We start from the raw sequence: 22887 nt of genomic DNA, 5'->3' as shown, positions 1-22887 counted from the left end.
GGTGTATATTTTTTGTGTGGGACTATACAAAAGCGACAGGCCCATTGTAGGGCTTTGGTCGATTCCCACGTTCTATGGGTTTTCTCTAAGTTTTTTCAAGTCGATATAAATGTATTTTAGATTTTTAAATCCAACAAAAAAGTTTTCAGGTGAAGTGCTCATTCAGTATCAAGAAAAAATGAGTAACTTAAAATACACCAAAGCAAATTACGATTTTTTTTTTATTAGGGCCTTCATAAATGTGACAACACTGTATTCAGTAACGTTAAGCCTTAAGTGAGGGATTTGCTGCTGTTAGCTGAGGAGTTCTGTCTTCTATATCAAATTGTATTCATCAGATCTACACGAAATTTGGGCAAAACTAAACTAATAGTACAACCTATCCAGTACAAATCATTATTTAAAACGGCTAATATTTGACAGAGTTATGACAGATTTATATTTGTATTCTGTTTCCTACCTCGTAGCGTGAACTGAAATCGTGCAGTTTCATTTAAATTCATTCCGTAGTTTCAAAGTGATGCGCGCCATGATACAGACAGATAAAGAAACAAAAGTAAAAAGAATAAAACAGTTTTGATTACATTATCAAATATCGAGAGCCGAGAGAGAGAGAGAGATCTTTAATATACAGAATTGGATTATCATTCGAATCCGTTACAGTTTTATGTTAAGTACTTTTAGATATAGAATCGAGGTATTTGTATAAGGTCATATAAAGGTTATATGTTATTAAAAATGCGTAGTTAGCATAGCGAGGAAAGACTTCAGCTTCCCTTTCGGCGGGACGGAGTTCGAACTCCGACACTTGCTTTAACGGCGAAGGAAAACAACGTAAGAAGGAAACCTGAGAACGAAAAGCCTGCATGCTTGAAACTTCTCCATAATATTCTTAAGGACGTGTGAAATCTACCGCCTCCGCACCGCGCCGCTGACACTCCACATATGATGCTTTTTATTTTCATACTTCTTATAAAACGTGTGTGTCTGTTCGTATACTAACTTCCAAATAGCTGAATCAATCTGAATAAATTACGCCTAGACTAGGTACCATTTGTTATCTACTTACGGAAATAGAGTATTTTAGGGGTTGCTGCTAATATAATATCGTCAACGAGAATCTTAAGAGTTTTGCGATCTATTCACACAGAGTAAGATAAAGTTTAAATTATTTATCCATAGAAGACTTTATAGAACCGAATATTTTAAAATAAGCACACCGAATATTTTAGTTATTTTCCTGTGTACAAACAGATAATGGACAAGGTTTTTATCAAAATTGTCCGTATACTTTCTGGGGGCTTACTTCCACCGCTAAAAGCAGTATTTTTAAAATTATAAGTAGGTAACTAGCAGTTACCCGCGTTCTTCGTCTGCGTTTATTCACAAATTCCGTGGAAACCGTTTGTTTTCCTGCGAGAAAAAGTAAAGCCTATGTTACTGTTAGTCCTTTTAACTGACTCTATGCCGAAAAGGATAGACGTAAAGGAAGTACAAATAAGCAAACAAACAATCATACTTAGGCATTTATATTATTAGGCGCAATTATAATATTAGTAAAGATTTGACATATCTTGACTTCAGAAAAAAATAAGAATTATGATTATAAAACTAAACTTCAGCAATATTAAAATAATACTGCTCTAAGCGATGGTAGTAAGCCCCCAAACAAAAATCCTTCTAAAAGTAATTTGCAAACGAAATAAATGCAACTGCTCTCAGGTTAATTTATAACAATTCGAGATAATATTTGCATATTATATCACTATAACTTCAGGTAATATTACATTGCCAGCTATGATGCTTACTACTATGCAGTAACAGTAGTAGTGAAGAATGCACCTGGAGATGCAGGTGATTCACAGCTGATGAGTGCAAAGGGTGTTGGCAGAAGTATGGGCGCTGTGGGCGAGAGGGGCGGGCGGGGCGCAGATTGAGGCCAGTATTTAACCGCTCGGCGGCCGCGCAACGACCTGTTGTGATCCCGTCATGGCGCGCTACGCCCGTGTCGCTACTCTGGTTGCGTGTCTCTTATTCGCCTGCGGTGAGTCCTAACCTTTATCTTACACCTCCAGGTGCCGTCTATTTCGCGACGTCATAGATGACGCGACGTCACATCCGCGCATCTACAAGTAAATAATGGATGCACCATCAATAATATCCAGTGCTGCACAAAAGTGAACAGTGAATTAGCATGAACTGACCGTCGTTGCGAGATAGACAGTGTCTCTATAAGTTACCAATTGAATCCAGTCCGAACGTGATCTCCTTGCATCAAATGACTTAAGAATGTAATCAACGCTGCAGGCCTTTCAAGGACAACCCTAAAATATACAGCTATCGAGCCAGTTATATATATGTATCCCGGTGTCGTGAAGTCAATTATTATTGTATATAATTATTTAACAGTGATCTGTTTTTAAACTAAGCGCTTAAGCATTCTATCAATATTTAGTTTCCAAAAGTAAATCAACAGATGCTACGGCATGTACTCGATAGTAACATTTTAATGGAATAATCAGCTGATGTGAATTAGACACGCTGAAGTGAAGATTTTTCTAAAAGCTTTTTGCAAATACTTATCAAGTTTAAAATAAATAATTAGTAATTTTGTAAAAGCGCCAACTATTATTCAGCATTTAGTGAGTCTGCGCATTGTGGTTGTGGGGAACTTTCACATTCAGTCGTTGCGTTGCGGCTGCGCTGCTGACGTCAGACCCGGCCGCGCCGTGTCGAGTAAAGGCCCCTGCACACAACGCGGGAACACATCACACAGCAACGCATAGCATTGAAAACGGGTTACAGCGTACGGCACGGTACGTCCGTATGTGCCAGGGCCTTACTCGCATAGTAGCGCACGCTCAGGCTACCTTCATAATGCTTGAAACTATTTATTCACATTATTATGTTGATATGTTATAAAACAGGTCGATTTACATAATATTTAACACCGTAAAATATTAATTAATTTCAACGTATTTAGGATAAATAGATCAATATTGAATTCATTTAGAAAAAAAAATTATGATTTTTTGCCATTTTTATGTCTTATATTTGTTGTGAAAACCCGTCTATACATATATCATATAAATTAAGATTTTGTGTCATTCGAAATACTCCACGATATAAAAGGAACTCCTAAGTATAAGTTACATTAAAAAACTTTGCTTAAGGTCAAGTGCTGTATTATCATTAAGAAAATGGCTGCAATATAAACCACCAAACTAAAATAATTTGCGTAAAATTTAATTAAAATCAATTATTTAGTTTATTTCTAAGCACATAACAAAACAATAAAAATATTGCATTGATACCCTTGTAATTAAAATAATTCTGTTAATTCAGTAGTCTGCGGGTCTGTAGTCTTTAGTTTTAACAGATTATAATTTAAAATTATTATAAGTATAGGTTACAAAACTTATAACTAGTTTCGCAGTTAAGGTCAAATATTTGACACAAATTGAGCCGAGGAATTTACATTTAAATTGTCTGCAATTTATTATTTTGCTATACCTACGAAATGCAGATACAAATCTAAAGATAGACTCTTGATAGAATCTTAGCAGATTCTAGGATAGAATTTGACCTGTTTATGAGGCCGGGGACTTTTTTTTATGTCACATTTTTAAAGCAGCCATTTCCTTTCAGCCTTTCAGTAATTCCGAATGGCTAAAGGAATTTCAGTGTTGGGATAATTAAACTCTCTTTAATATTAAAGCTAAGGTGTTACTGCCTTGGCTACAATTCCTCACTTTGTACACTTCATAAGTAATTACTATTCATCATTTTTAAGCACTTTAGTTAGGTTCTAAGACTGAAAACTTTGGTGAACTTGGTCCGGTTTGTTTTGTTATGGATTATTTATTTTGTAAACACGTTGATTGCATATTATTGCATTTATGGTCGTAAAACAAAAGGGCACACATTTTTTTAGCTATAAAATACCACGTATTGCTTAGTACTTTATTGAAATTACAATATAACCTTGACACTAATTAATAACAAGAGTGTATCCTAACAAATACATTTATAAATTGGATCGAATTGCACTAGCGTGATACTTTACCACAGTACACTCATAAGGCTTAAACCTACTAAGTTGCAGCATCCAGTTCCTTACCAATAAGGATAAAGTCAGAAAATCCTTATATCAGTGTTATAGAGAAACGGAATTGCCTCAATGTTTACATAATTGTTTAAAAAACGTATTCGGCAAATCAGGCACAAATTAAAGGAAAACTATACTAGTTAACTAACTATACGAGTTAAACGTATCATACGTACCTTGTGAGTAATAGTTTCGCTATTTCGTTTTTGTTTGTAAGGTTTCTTCTACTCGAACTCGTTATATTATTCATTTCGCTGATAAATTGTGAACATACTCACCTACCTATATCATATAATGAAGTACCATAAAGACTTAGTTAAAGGAAAAAAATATGTTTGTTTATCTTGAGTAACCCTCAAGATTTTCCTTTAGACATAGAATCAGCGTAAATAGTAGTTATCAGAACGTATACCTAAAATATTCTTTATCATGCTGGGCCTTTTGGTTTTTATATGTGCAAAATTAGCACTTTGCATTTCCTGATGTCACGTGTAACCGAACATATTAGTAGGCTCCATGAATGACTTATGTATTTGATAATAATTGATCAGAACCTATAATTTCATTTAATTGTTCAATGATATTTGTATTAAGAAAAAATGCAAGGATTTTAGAGATCGTTGTAAATGCACTAATTCATTTTTATTAAATTGCTAACGGCCCAAGGTATTCCTACACTAAAAGTATTGCGAATAGGTTTCCGCTTAAGTTATTTGATGTCGAAAAGGTGAACCTGTCATAATTTATTCTGCGCAACTTTGTGATGCCCATTACATGAGATTGTTTAGAGATTAAAATGCCAATCTCAGATAATAATTTAAAGTTCATTATCTGTTCATTGAATTCCTTATTGAGTGTGTCAAGTTTTTTTATCCTGCGAGTATTTTTGTTTCTATTTAAAGCGTTTGTTGCGCCATAAAAAAAATCGGAAAATTCAAATTCATTTTAAGTTTCGTTTCGTGGTAGTTGAGTATGCAAATCAGAGTAGTTTTCTAAATTTTCGATGCAGTGGCAAGAATACTAAGCATGTAATCGGTTTCAATACTTTCTCTTAATCAAAAACAAAATTTATTTATAGGTATATACATGTTTTTTTAGAATTGGTTTGTTCATCGGAAAGTACCATATACATTTTCAGTTGGTGGCATTCTAGCATGTCTTTTTTTTACCGTGCGATTGAAATCTTAAGACAGATGTTTGAACATCGTTTAACTTACGTAAAAAGAGGTAAATGTTAAAACACCTTATGTCCGGGCTTTCTTTAAGTAGTACTCGTAGAATTTTTCTGCGCTAAACTAAGACTACTTCAACTTTCTTCCCTAATTCTCTTTCTTGATCTTCACTGATTCCATTCTTCTACAAAACCGACTGTTGATCCAGAGTTATGTTTTTATAAACACTGTAATATTGATACTTTAAGCATATAACGTTTTCTCTTCCTTTAATGCATCAGGTTTCTCAGGTGATAAACATCTTTGTCTTTATGTAATTGTTCAACTTTTGGACAAGTATACCTCAATATTTCTTCTGACTTAGGAAGGATAATGATTATTTAATTGTTCGTGTATCTGTCTACCCTTGTAAGTTGCGAAGTAATTATTAAAAATTGAGCATAGTATCCACTATGCTCGATTTGTAATAATGATGATGAATGATGACAAAATGTATATATTACGAAATTCAATAATGTACTAGTTAGACCTGCCCTTGTTTAATTAAATTCATCAAATATTAATTCAATGACTAGTTCACTCACAAACTACTATCAAAAATACAATAATTGATTAAACAAATGATATTTTTCACATCATATAGGAATCACTTTATGTTTAAGTCCTTCAAAATTGTTCTTAAATTCCTAGTCCAGGCAATTCCTATTCGGCTCCAGGATGCAAGCTATCAGTGTTCCAAATTGCATTATGACAGGTCTGGTGGTTCGCCAAATATAAGTAAATAACAATTTAACTAACACACTTTTACTTCTATAATATTTATATTCCTCGATTGCGGTGTATTGATTAGAGCGTTTACTGGTAGTTGAGTATTAGTATTAGTTGTAAAATATTAAGTATAATGACAATATTAATACATAAAAGAAAGAATAAATAGTAACACAAACTTACTCTGTCTGTTGATAAAAAAAATTGCCCCGTATTTTAACACACCGTGGGAACACATTGCGTAGGCATGTTACTAGATGAATTAAACTGCATTTGGTTATCGTGTGTCATCGAATTCACATTATTACAATTCTCACGCTCTTACACATTTACTCTTAACTAACTATTGCTTGTTTAAATGGAGTAAGAACTTAAACAAAACTGGCCCATTCATTGGTCTGAATCCCCTATGAAGATTTTACCTTTTACCGGTTAAATCTTGTTTTTACCTCATTCGGATTAAAACTCCAATTTAAGATGAATTTTACAAATGCATTAATTAAATCAATCATTCAGTCTCAGGTGTGCAAGAAGTGTTTGCAATCACACTAGTTTTCATTTTCTAAAATCATATGGGAAATACAACCTTATCATATTATGAAAATGAAGCTTAATTTTTTCATAATATATTATGGATTTCCGCAAAGTATCGCCTGCTTCTATCCAATACAACCTTATCCTTTTTTTAACGATGTCACGGTTATTTGATCAAAAAAAGCATTGCAAGCGATGGTTATAGGAATGCAAGGTGGTCGTAAAAAATATACCAAAATTAAAACAACAAGTCTGCAATCACACCTGATGGTAAGTGATTATGCAGTCTAAGATGATAAGGGGCTATCCTGTTAGGTGTAAGGCTATATTAAGGCCATATTCCTAATCGGTTCCTACGCGAAACCGCTTTACGACAAGTGTTTGTACGTCGTCTAGTAACTAGCCATGGCAGAAGTCTCCCACCAAACCAGCCAAGAAAAAATTGAAATTATAAATTACCGATTCCCGAATTGCCCCTGCCGAGTTTCGAACCCAAAACCTCCACTCATAAATAATCAGCAGCACTCGCCACTGTGCCGAGGAAGTTGTCACAAGTAAATTAGAGTCTTTTGAAATACATTTACAGAAAATGTGTTTTTTCTTGGTGTTACCAATGTTTATTCAGTTACTACCTAGATTATTAATAAATAAAACACTACAACATTATAATTTAAACTCGTTAATAATTCATAATATTGCCTTCTATGTAACTCGTAGAATCTGGAAATGAAGTTTAATAATGAGAATGTCTGAATATTGCAATGTTGGCCTTCAAAAATAAGGAGAACAGGTTTGCATAAGTAATATTTCATCATTTCCCCGTTATCACCAGGTCTATTTTGATGAAGGGTGTCAATATAAGGAAAAGTAGTCGATGCGGCTCCATATTCATTCGTATTCAATATTCGGACAGCGTACAGGGCCGTCGCCCTCGGCCCGATACTCGCACCACAAAGTGCCTTTGTGTTCCAACCCATACACTGACCGCAACTTAAATACTCAGATAAATTGTAAATTTTATACATGATATTCTAAACAAGAAAATTTCATATTGATCTTCAGAAAACATCTAAAAAAATACTGTGGTTTGGATGGTAGCTAATATCGAATGTTTGTAGTACTATCAAAGTTGTAATAAATAAAAAAAAACTAATTCTTATCTAATGCTCATTCATATAAAAGACATCAACGCGCCACTTCGTAATACGATCTACGAGTTATGATTTCATTGTAAATTTACTGATAGAAAAATTCTACATATAATTTCAAAATTTTAAATTTTAAATGATTTTATGGCGTAAACGTTGTTCAGTTAAACCTTTAAAGCAAACATGTAGTTATATATAAAGTATTATATATATTACAAACTACTTCACTTAAAAAGTGTATCGACATAATTTCCGTATTTGAAAGCACATTAAAGTGGATCAATAAATTCTTCGGTCACACTGACATAGATTTGACCTTAATTTAATATTGCTAGACTTGCTAGAAGTGTAACCTATAGGTAACATTAAGAATAATTATTCTGGTATACGAAATCTATTTATGCTTATTCTTGAGTGTCGGTCGACATTGGCACGGGTTTTAGTATTTCCTGTTTACATTTTCAAGGTTGTCTTATATATCTGTAAACATAATAACCATTATAAGGAATATACTTTCAATTTTTACTGACACTTGCACGGTTTAATCTTTCAAAGCCTAAATCAAACAACACGCATATAATTGGGTGAAAATCCCGTGAGAACGTTTTCCTGGTTCTTTTTGGGGATAAATGACCATGACCAGGTTACTAGTTGTAATTATTAAAATCAGTGCATTGGTGGTGCCAAATATAGGAAACAAACAAACCGACATACTTTCGCATTTATAATATGAATATGAATAAACACGTAACCGATATGGATCAATGAAATATTTAAGACGTCACAGCGCATCAGTCTCACTCTTGCAAGCGATTTATTATCTAATATTGCGAGGGCCCAGTTTCCTAGTGTTACGTGCTCTGTAATCACTCACACCAACTCATACGCGTACTTGTACATCACATCACATATTTTATGTAATCTCTTCACATATTTAGCAAAATAATACTTCATTCAAAACATTGATTATTAAAAAACTTTAATAACGAAAGTAATAATAAAAAAAATTAGAAATTCTAATTCTATCTTTCCTGTTTAGACTGAAATAAGAATGTCATGTTTTTTTTTTCAAATTAAAAAAATCTGGTTTGTAGTAAGTATTTAAAGTAGGCAAATCTCCATGATTTCCTGATTCATAATTAGCGGTCAAGCGAATCAACTATTCCGTGACCTTTTCAAATTATAATAATTTCAACACAACGGGCGTACAAAAGCATCAAATACCATGCATAATGAAACAATTTGATATATTCAGAAGATCTTAGAAAGAGTCGTCCTTGTCGCTGGCATTTCGAATCGAGTCAAATGTCACGTGCGCTTACCTCACCTTTGACATTTGTAAACATCTCCAAGTGACATTTTATCTCCGTGTAGGTATAAAAAAGCCGCAAAGTATTTAAATAGGCTATTAAATATTATATTAGTAGGTATAATCTTAATCGTTGCGGTTGTTAATAAATATGTAAATAGTAAATATAGTGTTAGAATATTTACCGGTTTTTTAATGTTACTTTTGTAGTCTTTGAAAATAATGAATCTATTTTTATAGCGGTCGCTGATGGGCACCGTTGGCGGCGACAAGCGGATGATTCCAAGAAAGACGACAACCAGGAGCTAGAGCTATGCAAGGACAAGGACGCTGGCGAATGGTTCCGGCTGGTGGCCGGCGAGGGCGACAACTGTCGCGACGTCATCCAGTGTACTGCCTCGGTAAATGCAATAGGCAATTAATACTTTTACACGCATACCTTCCGTCTCAGAAAGCTCTATTTACTAATGCCACATGTAAATGCCATATACTTACAATGACATTATGGATAAAACTACTATTTTAAATTCTAGTTCAGTGTCTGTAATCAATCGTCTTGTCGAGGTTTGGCGTAGAATTAATACAATATAAATATTAATGTCGCGTTAATCGACCTTGTTAATATTCAGATTCATCTGTTATGTTTAACTTTTGACTTTTACATGTATTGGACAATTCTCCCTAAGTCTCTGTTGTTTATGATAATAAAATACTTATCCTTAAAAGACCATATGAAACAGTCCTGGATAATACAACAGCTTTATATATCTAATCATATGCTATTCATACTCTTCTAAACGGAGTGGTTTTTTAAAAGTGTTAATTACTTAAGTTCTATTAAAGATTATTCTTGTTTATTTTATCCAAATAGGGCATACAAGCTATCCGTTGTCCAGCTGGTTTGTTCTTCGACATTGAGAAGCAAACTTGTGACTGGAAAGATGCCGTGAAGAACTGCAAATTGAAGAATAAAGAACGCAAAGTTAAGCCTCTCTTATATACTGACGAACCTCTTTGTCAAGATGGCTTCTTGGCTTGCGGTGACTCCACTTGTATCGAGCGTGGGTTGTTCTGCAATGGCGATAAAGATTGTGCTGACGGATCCGACGAGAATTCTTGCGGTAAGTGATTTTGATAATGACAAACAATTATGTATTAGTTTAAAGGTCTCATACTCATATTGTGTATAGGTCTTTCTAATCTAAAGTTGAAATATTTTTATAACTGAACTTGAACAGCTACAAATAAAAACTAGCTTGCAAGGCGTAACGAACGACTCGCCTGAAATGGCAGTCACTTGGCCTAAAAAAACATCTCAATGCTGTGTCGCAACGCACCTTAACCAAATGGGGTGTTCATTTTATTTACATTTTGTTGAATACGTTAACATTTAAGTTATTATTATGCAATACTATATATTCAAAGAATTTAAGATTAGCGAAATTCATCAAATCATCGCCTATTACGAAAAAACAAACTGTAAAACTTTATTTCCTAGAAACGCTTTTAGATGGATAACATTTCTTTCCAAATACCACCTTAAAATATCATTTAAAACTTAGTAGCAATAATAAGTATGACTTTTTACTTTGAGCAAAACAGCCTATATTATGTAATCACATCCATTTTAGTTGCGAATTTTAATACGCAATAATTATATTTGCATTCACCTAATACTAACGTTATATGTATTTAAATATGCGCGAATAAGCAAAATGCTAACTTATACTTCAGTCAAAATAAATTATTATTTTATGAAAGTTTAAAGTTTACTTGCAAAAAACCAAAGGTGAAACTAATGTTTGCGTCAGTGACGATTTGACCAAGCGAAAGTGCCCATACTGGTTCCGTGTCTCACCTCTAGACCTGCACTGCATGTCTCTAATAGGTTAATATACGCAGTTCAACATTTGCTAATACCGTTCCGTTCCATAAATGGAAAAACATTATATTATTACGGTGTCACGCATACATTATATTAAGAAAGTTTATCTCTATCGATATCAAAATGTTGTTCTTAATCACTATATCCCGAGATTCTTTGTGAATGAATGATTTCTCTTTTATTTTACACCCCAGACAAAAATAAGAAAAATGTATACACAATAGAGCATCTTATATAGAGGGTAAAATTGGGTGACTCTCTCGTTACGTAGCGAACTCTACCATTTTTATCGGCTGGTTTTAGCACACTATTTTTTGTTTTAGATATCGACAATGATCCTAACAGGGCTCCGCCGTGCGATAGTACGCAATGCGTATTGCCTGACTGTTTCTGCTCTGAAGATGGCACGCTAATCCCCGGAGACCTACCAGCTAAAGATGTACCTCAGATGATCACCATAACTTTTGATGACGCTATTAACAACAACAACATTGAATTATACAAAGAAATTTTCAATGGAAAACGTAAAAATCCAAATGGTTGTGACATCAAGGCCACATTCTTTGTTTCACACAAGTACACAAACTACTCAGGCGTGCAAGAAACCCACAAAAAGGGACATGAAATTGCGGTACACTCAATCACGTAAGTTTCCATTGTATTATATTACTTTTGCCATCGGCTTCACTCACGTTAATATAGATTCTATCAATTAACTCGGATCGTCCGATTTTAAAAGTTATTTTATCAACCCACGGGAACAATACTTATCTATGTAAAAATTTGTCCTATGAATTTTCCTGTAACCCTAACAATGTGCAAACAAAATATCATCATGATCAGCTGCGTAGTTAAGGTGTGAAAGCGTAATACTTATGACTTACATTCGCATTTATAATATAAGTAAGGACTACTTTTGACACTGATAAATGTAAGTAGTATAAATACATTTATACTTATATATTTAATTTTTTTTAGGCACAATGATGATGAACGCTTCTGGAGCAACGCCTCTATTGATGATTGGGGTAAAGAGATGGCTGGTATGAGAGTCATCATCGAAAAATTCGCAAATATTACTGATAACAGCGTCGTAGGTGTCCGTGCACCTTATCTACGTGTAGGAGGCAATAACCAATTTACGATGATGGAAGAACAAGCTTTCTTATACGACAGTACTATAACTGCTCCTCTGTCTAACCCTCCTCTATGGCCTTATACTATGTACTTCCGCATGCCTCATCGTTGCCACGGTAATCTGCAGAGCTGCCCAACAAGAAGTCACGCCGTCTGGGAGATGGTAATGAATGAACTTGACCGCCGTGAAGATCCTTCCAATGACGAATCCATACCCGGATGTGCTATGGTTGACTCTTGCTCAAACATTCTTACCGGTGATCAGTTCTACAATTTCCTGAACCACAACTTTGACCGGCACTATGATCAGAACAAGGCTCCCCTTGGTCTTTACTTCCACGCAGCCTGGTTGAAAAATAATCCTGAATTCTTAGAAGCATTCTTGTACTGGATTGACGAAATCCAACAAACTCACAATGACGTATATTTCGTAACAATGACCCAAGTAATTCAATGGATTCAGAACCCGCGTACTGTTTCCGAAGTCAAAAACTTTGAACCATGGAGGGAAAAGTGTTCCGTAGAAGCAAATCCAGCCTGTTGGGTACCTCATTCGTGTAAGCTAATATCCAAGGAGGTTCCCGGTGAAACAATTAATCTACAAACATGTGTTAGGTGCCCAGTCAATTACCCCTGGCTCAATGACCCCACGGGTGACGGTCGTTACTAGATGAGATCTCGCACCTCAAGTGGTGCAAATTAGTTATATCAAATAGCAATTAACGATTGCGAGGACTGTATATTCGGGGTTCAAATAAAATGCCAACTTTATTCAGTGGTGACACATTCGATGACGAATGAGTCCGTGTAATTAGAAAATGTACTGGGTCATAATCCCGTCTGTAGTCTAAGTACCTACCTAATTTTATGTAATATAGACTCACATGATATTAATTAATAGGTCTGTTTTAATACTTTATGTGATTTTTCTACTTAAGTCTGTTGGATAAAATTAAAAATAAAAATTAAAAAATACTTTGTTTTTTTTATTGACTAACAATGCTTAAATATATTTCTCGTAACGAGCAAAATATAAATGTAATCAGAGGCGGACGTGGATCATTAAATAAGTGCCTAAAAAAAACCACCTCTCAAATAAGGTAGCAAGCTGGTCAAGTTCCCTAATAATAGGATATTCATTTCTTGGTTAATTCATTAAAATTTTAAAAAACAATTGAGTAATTACCATGAAGACATAATTTCAGCAAAAACATAAGGAGCAAAATTCCTTAAATAAGTGTGTATATAGGTAGTACAAACACAATATGCAGGGACCCAAATCAAACATCCTATTCGTAGTAACAATAACACGAATGATATATAGGTATAGTACAAATAATTCTAGAAATAATTTGATTTTAACAACCGGAGCTAATGCTTACGCTCCGGAGCTTTACCTACTTGAAATTCATGATATTACTGATGATGTATTTAAGTCTGCTTGTATGCATCGGACTGCAGAAGTTCTTAAAAGCGAAAAGTTCCGAAGCGCGTACAACAACAGACAGACCAGCTATCTCAATAAATATTATATAACCGTACAGAAGAAGATCACAGTTTGGATTGCTGTTGTTGCTTATAACGATCTTGACTTTGTTAAGAGATCACGTATTAGACGCTATACGAACTTAAAATAACTGAATGTATACCTACTCATTGTAATTCAATTACCGTCCACATAAGCTACCCATGTGTCATTAGAATAGTAAGTATCTCCGCAAAACAACAAGCAGAGTAAGAGACAACAGGTACTCGTTCGAACGAAGGGCAAATTAAATTTCCACACATATATTATAAACATACCAACCCCAGTAGCCATGATATGCCCTTAATTTTTAAGTCTATTGTTTTTCTTTTTGCATTTATGTTACCTGTTATGGAAAAAGGCGAAATGAACATTTCATGACTTTATTCTTTTGTAAATATATAGACAAATGTCATCCTAATCCTACTCCGAACTAACTCAACTACTCAACCGATCATTATAATTTGAATACACGCTATCAGGGGTACAAAAAAGGACATTGAAAACTTTTTCTAGGAACGGATGAACGCTTCATAAGTGTCTGTGATAGGCCTACATGAATAAAGAATTTTTAAATTTAAATTTTAGAATGTTCATCCAGAAAAGAGGAACTTTTTCCGATGTAAACAATTTTACAAAAAGACTCTTTTGAAATTGACGATATTTCGATCCAGTTATATATGAAAAACGGTATCCGACTCCAATTTGGATAACAAGAATCTATCTACCCCTATTAAAATGTTTATTTACCACGTTAAACTCGGCTTAAAATCGTTAACTGCCGTTAAATCTATATAAATGCGAGTGAAGCTGCGAGCAAAAGCTAATTATTATTATTTGTCTTTTAAGTGTGACAAGTAAGTACTTATCTAGGATAGATATCAATCAGTATAAGTGAACAACTTTAACAAACTAAGACACCTAAATACTTACTATACTACAGTTTCCTAGCAGACACTGAAGGCTAAAACGAAAAATTGCTTTAATGCCGGCTGTGTGGTTTTTCTTATTGCTAAGCCAACCTTAATATTACATTTAGTATAATAAGAGCTACTATTTAAGTAAAATGTACACCCAGTTATTACATTTATTTAATGTAAGTACGGATGTTTTTGTTTAATTATTTGAATGTATTCATCATATAAGTAAAAGACGTCTGTAATAGTAAACTATAGTAAATTGAGTTTTTTAAAACGATCCGCTGTACCGATATAAATGAAATATTTTACGAAAATAGCTTTGAGTTTTAGAACAACTAATTTTTTATAATGATAAATCAAATCAAATCATTTACAATCTAAAATGATATAATTCAATAAAATGAATTATGATATTCATAATTCATTTTATTGAATTATATCATTTGCCTTATTATAAAATTAATAAAAAAATTAACAACGATTTCTTTGAAGGTATCAGGTATGGGTCCACGAACGTACAACAAGTAGTTACTAGTTGGTAGATACGGAAATCAATTTCCGGCCCATACCTACCTACTGGGAACCTGTTAATAACTGTTCTGTTGTTTGCTTCCGTATTCCTTGATATTCTCTGCTCTTTTAAAGATATCTTATATACATGTTATGTAGTGGACATATGTATATATATAATCCTTTGTATATATATATATATATATATATATATTATATAAATATATATATATATATATATATATATATATATATATATATATATATATGTTTAGATGTTTTATATTAAACCATTGTTGTATAGGCAATAAAAGTTAACATAATCGTACAAGCACTATTTGTGATATAAAAATTTTAGTACGTGTAGGTACCTACGCAATCTTAAAGCAAGACAATAGGTACGAAACACCACCAACACACCGCCCTCCCTTAGCTGACACATTGGCCTCGGTGGGTGGCGCGTTGCACATCATCACCTTCGATCCGGCCATCTGCATATAGTATACCGTCATCTCTACAAACTTTCCATTGGGTGTTGCAACGCAGAGTGTAAATTGAAACAAAAATAAGGACAATGAAAATCAATAGAATTGCTGGCATCAATATAAATAGAGAGTTGACATTGAGTACTAAAACTACAAATATAATATCAACAAGTATAGTCATGCAGAGCGACACAGTACAGCCTGTGATAGTGAAAGCAGTGAAAGTCATCAGGTGGAGAGCGCGTTGTCGCAGCATTCCTTATTTCTGTTTCTTATACTAAAAATAAAATTCTCTTGCGTAACAATAACATAGGTCATGTTAAAGAATGATTAGTTGTGCAGCACTGCAATTGTTTACTTTACTTATAATATCAAAAGGTATCAATTACCATTCTAACCTATTGAATACCTACTGTACTATAGGATCTATAATATGTAGGTACATTTTTAGATACCTAAATAATACAGGTTATACTTATGAAGCTTAGTATTCATAATGTATGTTTTCCTTATTCGTTAAGATCTCGTCAGCGTTAAATAAAATACGATATGTCTCAGATCTGTTGTAATAACTTCTCTGAAATAAATTTAATAAATTAAATTTAATCGGTCGCAGCTATTATAGATGAACTATTGAGTCATTAAATCTATATCTTAATAATATATTTTATTTCTACCTAAAAATTAACATCACACACATGACACGACAAAGCCGCAAGATAGGAATTTTACAACTTGTTTTAGTGAGTATACAGTCGTTGGCCTTATTCATATAGAATTAGTTAGAAGTACCTTAACATTATCTATACTATATCGATATATTTATATGTATAGGTGCGCATGCATTGTCGCAAGTGAAAGGAAATATCTTGAAGGATCCTTGACTCTTGCGCGCCTACTTGCCGTCGCGTCGCGCTTCGTCAGTATCTTTGCTTGAACGTATCATATTCTCCGCATCTCGTTTGATACTCAACATGAAGATGCATTAAAACATAAAAACTAAGCTTGTTATTTAACAGAATAAGTAAATACTTAGTTTGGTTTGAAATTATATTATCTTTACGATGACTGAACTACTGAAACAATATTTTTAATTAAAAGTACGTTTACGCATACTAAGTACCAAATTTTTCTTACTTTCGGATCGTATTATTTTATTCCATTGAATAAAAACAATTATAGATATGATTAATATTAATAGTAGGTACCTCGTCATTTTATTTTAATGCACAGATTTCTAGGTATAAGTGAATTTAGATTAAAGCTATTAACTTAAAGACTTATACTCACAAGTATGTATAGTACATTAGACACAAAAAGGCTTATTATCAGACAAAATTAATAATTATTTAAATAACAGTCATTGACTTTCAACTCAAATCCCAAAAAAAGAGATACGTTAATGACTGCGTACATACATGCAAATTAGAAAATCTACGACCTAAATCTGTGACCTACGTTATTAATCATACTTTTCCGTATACAATAGGGAATAGATATATTATCGTAAATGTACCCTACCTAATTTTACAATAATCGCTTTACATTATTTCTCAAAGGTGTTTTTGTTAGTTTAAATACCCTTTAGTATTAAGTGCCTATATCAAAACTGAATTTCGAAACTCCCTCTTCAAGTTCATTCGCTCTAATGACAAGAAAGAATTCATTTCAAATTTACGTTTTGAACCTAGTATTTATTACAATTATGTATACAATAAATAGAAAACACTAATTATTTCTTATAAGACCTTTTATCACACACAAGTGACTGATACCTTCAACTTCCAGAAATGGAAATGTCCGCTTTACTTCCCGAATTCCGGAACGACTTCCGGAATAGCTTCCACGCTTTCAGTACATACTTCCTTGTTTTTATGTTTGTAATTAACATAGAATGTAACTATAACGTTCTTAACATTAATATTATAACGAAATTACACAAATACTTAACGGGTTTACCACTTTTACCGGCTAAATAATACTTGGAAGGTGACACTCAAAAATTTTTGTTTTTTTCTAGATTTCTAAGCATAATATAAGTTCTTAATAATATTCTATTAAATTCAAGAAAAAAATCAAAATTGATTTATATCAAGTAGGCCCAGTTTATAAGCAATTTTAAAACGTCAATTCAGTCTGTTTGTAGTGATTCTACCACCGGTTCTGAAGGCAGATGGCACCAAGAGGGGCCGGCAAGAAACTCAGCAGATTGCTCTTTTCTAACATCATTTTACAGTTTACAATGTAAAACATGTGTATAATAAATTTTCTATCTTGTGATAGATGAGAGTGGAGCCTGCTTCCAAGCAGCCTTGTCGTTAACAAATTCATCAATCGTACTTATAGTAACTACGAATTATTAAATGTGTTTTTATTAACACATTTTTAAACTTATGCATTGGCAGGTCCAAAATTACCTGGAAATCAGATTAAAAAGCATATACTCAATCCGACAAATGACTTCTGCACCTTTCGCAAACGATATGCAGATGTCACTAACTTTTGTCCATTTCGAGTAAGGCGGTTGTTTGAATCCACTTTTCGTTTATAAATAGTAATCTTTTGTCTTGCAAATACTATATTGTTATTTGTTATAAATAAATTGTGAGGCTACCGTAAGAATACCTATTTCTTTAAATTTTTCACGAAGGGGTTCACGTGATTTAAGTTTGTATATTGACCGAACAGCTCGTTTCTTCAAAATGAATATAGTTTTAATACCAGCAGCTTTGCCCCAGAACAAGGTCCCGTAAGACATCACACTATGAAAGTACGCCAAGTACTCTAGTGGTAGTCTTGCTGTTTCTACGTCAGTAATCTGTTTATTTTTTCGGACGGCGTAGGCAACCGAGCTTAGTTTACCTGCTAGTGTATCTATGTGGGTTCCCCACTGAAGCTTACAGTCGAAGGGCATTCCCAGAAATTAAAATTAAAATTAAAATTTATTTACTTGGGTGTAAAGGTTCACACCGAAGTAAATAATTTTTTTATTTCCCATTTTTATATAATAAATTTGATGTTTGTAACATTTATAACTGGATAAAGACAAGTATCATATTTAGTAGTTACCTACTTATGGAAAATAACTTAAAAGTCAAAGCGAACTATCATTTATTTTTGTTAGTTACATGAAGATAGAAGTATGTATTTTTTTTTCATACTTATATCTCGAATATCTTTCTTCTACAAGAATGATCTTTTTTTATACTTATTTTTAATAATATTAAATAATTAAATATATAGTTTAACACCTTTCCGATCCCAGAAAATTCATCATTTCAAGACAAAATAAACGAGCCCAAAATCGATGGGGTTGTGGCGTTTTATTGAAGAATTGCCACCGTCTCAGATCAACTCCATGTCTTATATTGCATTGTCATCCGATATGCATATCTTGCAAGAATTCAGCTCAGTCGAAAACTTAGTAGTGGGTCTAAATTAACTTTTACGATTTTCTTTTTTCAAAGGTAAATAACTGAATAACTGATAAGCTGTTTTTTTTCTGTAGATCATGTATTTAATTGTATTCGTATATAATATTTCTTGAATTCTTCTGCCTGAAGAAAGTATTCATATAGTTACATCAACACTGGTAGTGTTGATTTATGATTGTCAAACTTGATCCTTGTAAAAAAGAAGTCACTCAGTATTCGATGAAAAGTCAGAAAATCAGTCATCAGTCAATCAGTCTCAAATCCATATATTGAGAAGATCAAATCAGACAGAAAAAATAATAGTTACAAACGTAGGTTAACGAAGTGAGCAGCCCACATAGTTCGGAGTACCGATGGAAGTTGGGATTCCAACGTGCTGCTGATCAACGCAGCAACCTTGATTAGGTTAAAAGACGGCACCAACGAGTCGCAGGAACGATTGACATAAGCACTAGACCGTAAAATTTTAAACTCACTTCAAAAGCAACATATCCAGCAGTTGATGTTCATTGGTGCATATAATGATGATGATCTTGATGATTTATATTCAAACTGCGAGTATATATATCATCACTACAAGGTGTTTCGTTTCAACGCATCTGTCTATAAGTGGACAATCAGGCAGATACCCAGTCAATCCATCAGAAATCTTGAAATCGAAGTTGTTGCGATAAGAGAGTTACTTCATGTCTATAGATTATTTAGGCGTTCTGATCATTTACACTTTCACGCGATGTGCTATATGTTGCATAACATTGCCGAAGATTTACTATTTAAACTATAGATTGCTAGTTTCATACTAATATACAGTTGTTACGTGCATTATGTTATAATCAAAAGTTCATAGTTTGCCGCTCAGGGTGATACGAAGTCAATTCTTAAATTTCTGGTTTAAACAAAGCTAAAACCTTTGACTAAGGAAAAACATTGATCAATCCTATACAATACTTAACAATAAAAACTTTTGGCTAAGACAGTTTGTACTGCATTTAAAGCTGTCGCATTGAGTGAAGTCAATAAAAAAATATAAGACAAAAAAACCGACTTGTTCATAAAATAAAAATATAAAAATTACTTAGTATATACCTTTATATAGTAGCAAGGAAAGTATTTTAATGATATAATATTGTTTTTATTATAATATTGCTTTTCCTTGAGTCGGGACATTAATTGAGGAGTTCTCCCGGCACTTTATGCTCATCACAATAGAGGAGCTGACGATCACATCAGCTCCTCAATTGTGACGAGCATAAATTACCTACAAACCATATATCATAATCGAATTACAACCCTGTAATATTTAGCATTGTGTTTTTCCCATAATCAGTTTCAGTTGACCGAATGGTGCTTTTCGAATGAAAATGCAGAAATCACTTTAACAGATACACCAAATTGATATAATATTTAACCGTTCCCTCGATTTTTCTAGGATCCAGTAAATAGATCTTAACCTAATGAAAATAAGACTATTTGGGAAGTATACCGTTTCAAACAGAAACATAATTTTTCAAATGAAACAAACATGAAAAGAATACAAGCGAAATGCGAACCTCATCCTTTTTTTAAAATAAGCCGTTATGAGGGCGGGCCCGTAAAATAAACCGTATATTACTTTTAATGTTTAGGTACGTCACTTTTCCTACAGGGAACATAATTCTCGCATATATATATCTTAGTTTCGAAACCCTTCCTTTTCTTGGAAAATTACGTTTAAGGTTCAGGTAAGTATTTTACTTACTCTATTTTTATTTACATTAAAATACTTTTACTTTTAAATTTATTGATGAGTTCACAGGCTTCTTTGAGAAGCTCTGAAGAAATATAAAGGATTGTTATACTATTTTTATACTATACGCATATAACGGGTATAGGATGTCTTTTTTCTACCACTAAGGCCTATTTCATGTACGGAACTTGGGAATGAGTTTGTTTGAATTCCGTAAATTTAAATGTGTGTTATACGGCAGACCGCTAATTAGTCTATCTTGGTGATTACGTGATTTCTATGTCATATTGAATTTTCACTTGACCTTTATAGATCAAGTAGGTAGCTAATTATATATTTTATTATATGCCACTAATTTCAATATCATTATATTATGCTTAAATTAACAAGTGGTTTAGCATATTTACAAATATAGAGAGATAAAACGCCAAAAAACTAGTTTTTTGAATATTCTGAGTAACCCTTGTAGTGTCAACATATTCCTTAACTAGCTTTTTCCTATGACTTGTCTCCATATTTTTTGTATTGAAAGTTATAGTTGACCTTCACTCCAATTCAAGGCTGAACCCTCCCAATTGGGAATAGGTACTTACAGATGCGTCTGAGAACACTATAGAGATAGATATGTATATTTAGCTCCAAACCTCCTATTTCATTCCTGCGATTAAAACTTGAACACTGAATCGAAACTTGAGCAAATATTTGAACCGATGCGTCAGAGGTTCGTCGAATTCTCTCGAACCTCGAACTGACGCGAAGCGGACGTTCAAGATTGCATCGCGTTGAAGTCTTTTGTGTGGCGTTGGTTTAATTCTTATTTTAGTCTAATATTTTAATATTTAAAACCTACTATATTGTTAATACTTCATAATTTATAATGATATTGAATAGTTATGTAGGTATATCTTTATAAAATTGTAATGAATAGGGAAAGACAAGGTAACAAATCGACGACGAGTTCAAATCATTTATTTTTTAAATTTGTTAAGATTGTTGAGAGCTTCTTCTAGAGTAAAAGAGTATGTTAAAAACCCTCGGAATTTTTGTTTATGACTTAGCAAAAACAAATTGTAAGACAACAATTCCCATTAGTTTTCTGCAAGGGTGTGCTGTTTTAATAACAAACAACCACTGGAAGTAGTAAAATTCAAGGCTTTAAAGGCTAAACTATAATGTAAAGAATATTATATTTTTGCACGTATTACGATTCGAGTGTCGTATTTAATACGAATAAGATCCTAACTCCCTTTAAACCTGACCTAGAAACAGCATAATGTCATTAATCATATAAATATATTTTATTCATACTAAATCAAACTCTTCCAGTATGTTAGACTGCTACTTTGACCTCGAGCTCGTGTGATCCACTCACCTTGGATTCAATAGAATACCAGCGCTTTGGTTTAATTAAAAAAAAACCTGCAGTAATATGCTAAGCTAGGACTACTTTTTAAATGCGACACTTGTATGTAACTATAATTATAGTTTTAAGTAATTTAATTCAACCTGGATTTACAACCATAAACCTTCCTTTACCTTTACCTTTACCTTTTTTTACATTGTCTATGGCTTTTTTTATACTTTTATGACGTTACAAGCAGTAACCCGCCTGATGCTAAATTGAAAACCAGGGGCTATTAACAGAGCAACATTTCGCAGTGCATGCAAGAAACGAGTGCTACAAAGTGCCTTGTGTCTATCAACCTTAGGCGTTGTTGTATTAAGACATATGTGCCCGTTTTTACTTCAGACCACGCCCTTCAGACCGAAATACAGCAATGCTGCTTAGCAGCAGAAATAAGCATGGTGGTATTATTTCCCCAGCCCAGCTCTATCGCAAAAAGATCTACTACTACTTGATTATGTTTATCTGTACCTATGTTGCAATTAAATAAGTTTGCTTTGAACGAAATGCATATCTGTTAAGTGTGATTCTTGTTAAATTTAGAATCAAAAGAGCTAACCTACAGCTGATGTCCGTGTTGGTGCCACGCAGCGTTTACTACGTCGATTCGCCAACGCGGCGCCACGACAGCCCCTCGGCCAAGTATCCTTCGCTCCTCGTTACTTGAATGTTACATAACCTGATAGACCCGGATATGTATTGCCGCAAGGTCACCCATCTTCTCGCAAATTTTGAATTATGTTGAGTTTATAGCCTAACATTATACCCATCTCGTTTGTTACGGTATTTCTTATTATTGAAATAAAATAACCTGATCAATA

General features: G+C 33.4%; 1 protein-coding gene across 1 annotated transcript; it reads left to right on the top strand.

Moving 5' to 3' along the window:
• The first annotated feature begins 1968 nt into the window (after nt 1-1968).
• On the top strand, nt 1969-13036 carry LOC120637215 (chitin deacetylase 1). Its single transcript, XM_039908935.1, has 5 exons — nt 1969-2044; nt 9280-9440; nt 9911-10160; nt 11248-11569; nt 11903-13036. Exons 1-5 carry the CDS (start codon nt 1990-1992, stop codon nt 12729-12731), a joined length of 1617 nt encoding a protein of 538 aa, XP_039764869.1. The 5' UTR covers nt 1969-1989; the 3' UTR covers nt 12732-13036.
• Nucleotides 13037-22887: the final 9851 nt, after the last annotated feature.

Source organism: Pararge aegeria, chromosome 3 (genome assembly GCF_905163445.1).
Source record: "Pararge aegeria chromosome 3, ilParAegt1.1, whole genome shotgun sequence".
In the NCBI taxonomy this organism is placed as follows: Eukaryota; Metazoa; Arthropoda; class Insecta; order Lepidoptera; family Nymphalidae; genus Pararge; species Pararge aegeria.
Note: the sequence above shows the minus strand (reverse complement) of the source record. Positions and strands in the feature narration are given on the sequence as shown.

Coding starts and splice junctions, on each gene's coding strand:
- LOC120637215 (XM_039908935.1), top strand. CDS start 1,990: ATGGCGCGCTACGCCCGTGTCGCTACTCTGGTTGCGTGTCTCTTATTC. Junction 2,045..9,279: donor GTGTCTCTTATTCGCCTGCG/GTGAGTCCTAAC, acceptor CTATTTTTATAG/CGGTCGCTGATGGGCACCGT. Junction 9,441..9,910: donor TCATCCAGTGTACTGCCTCG/GTAAATGCAATA, acceptor TTATCCAAATAG/GGCATACAAGCTATCCGTTG.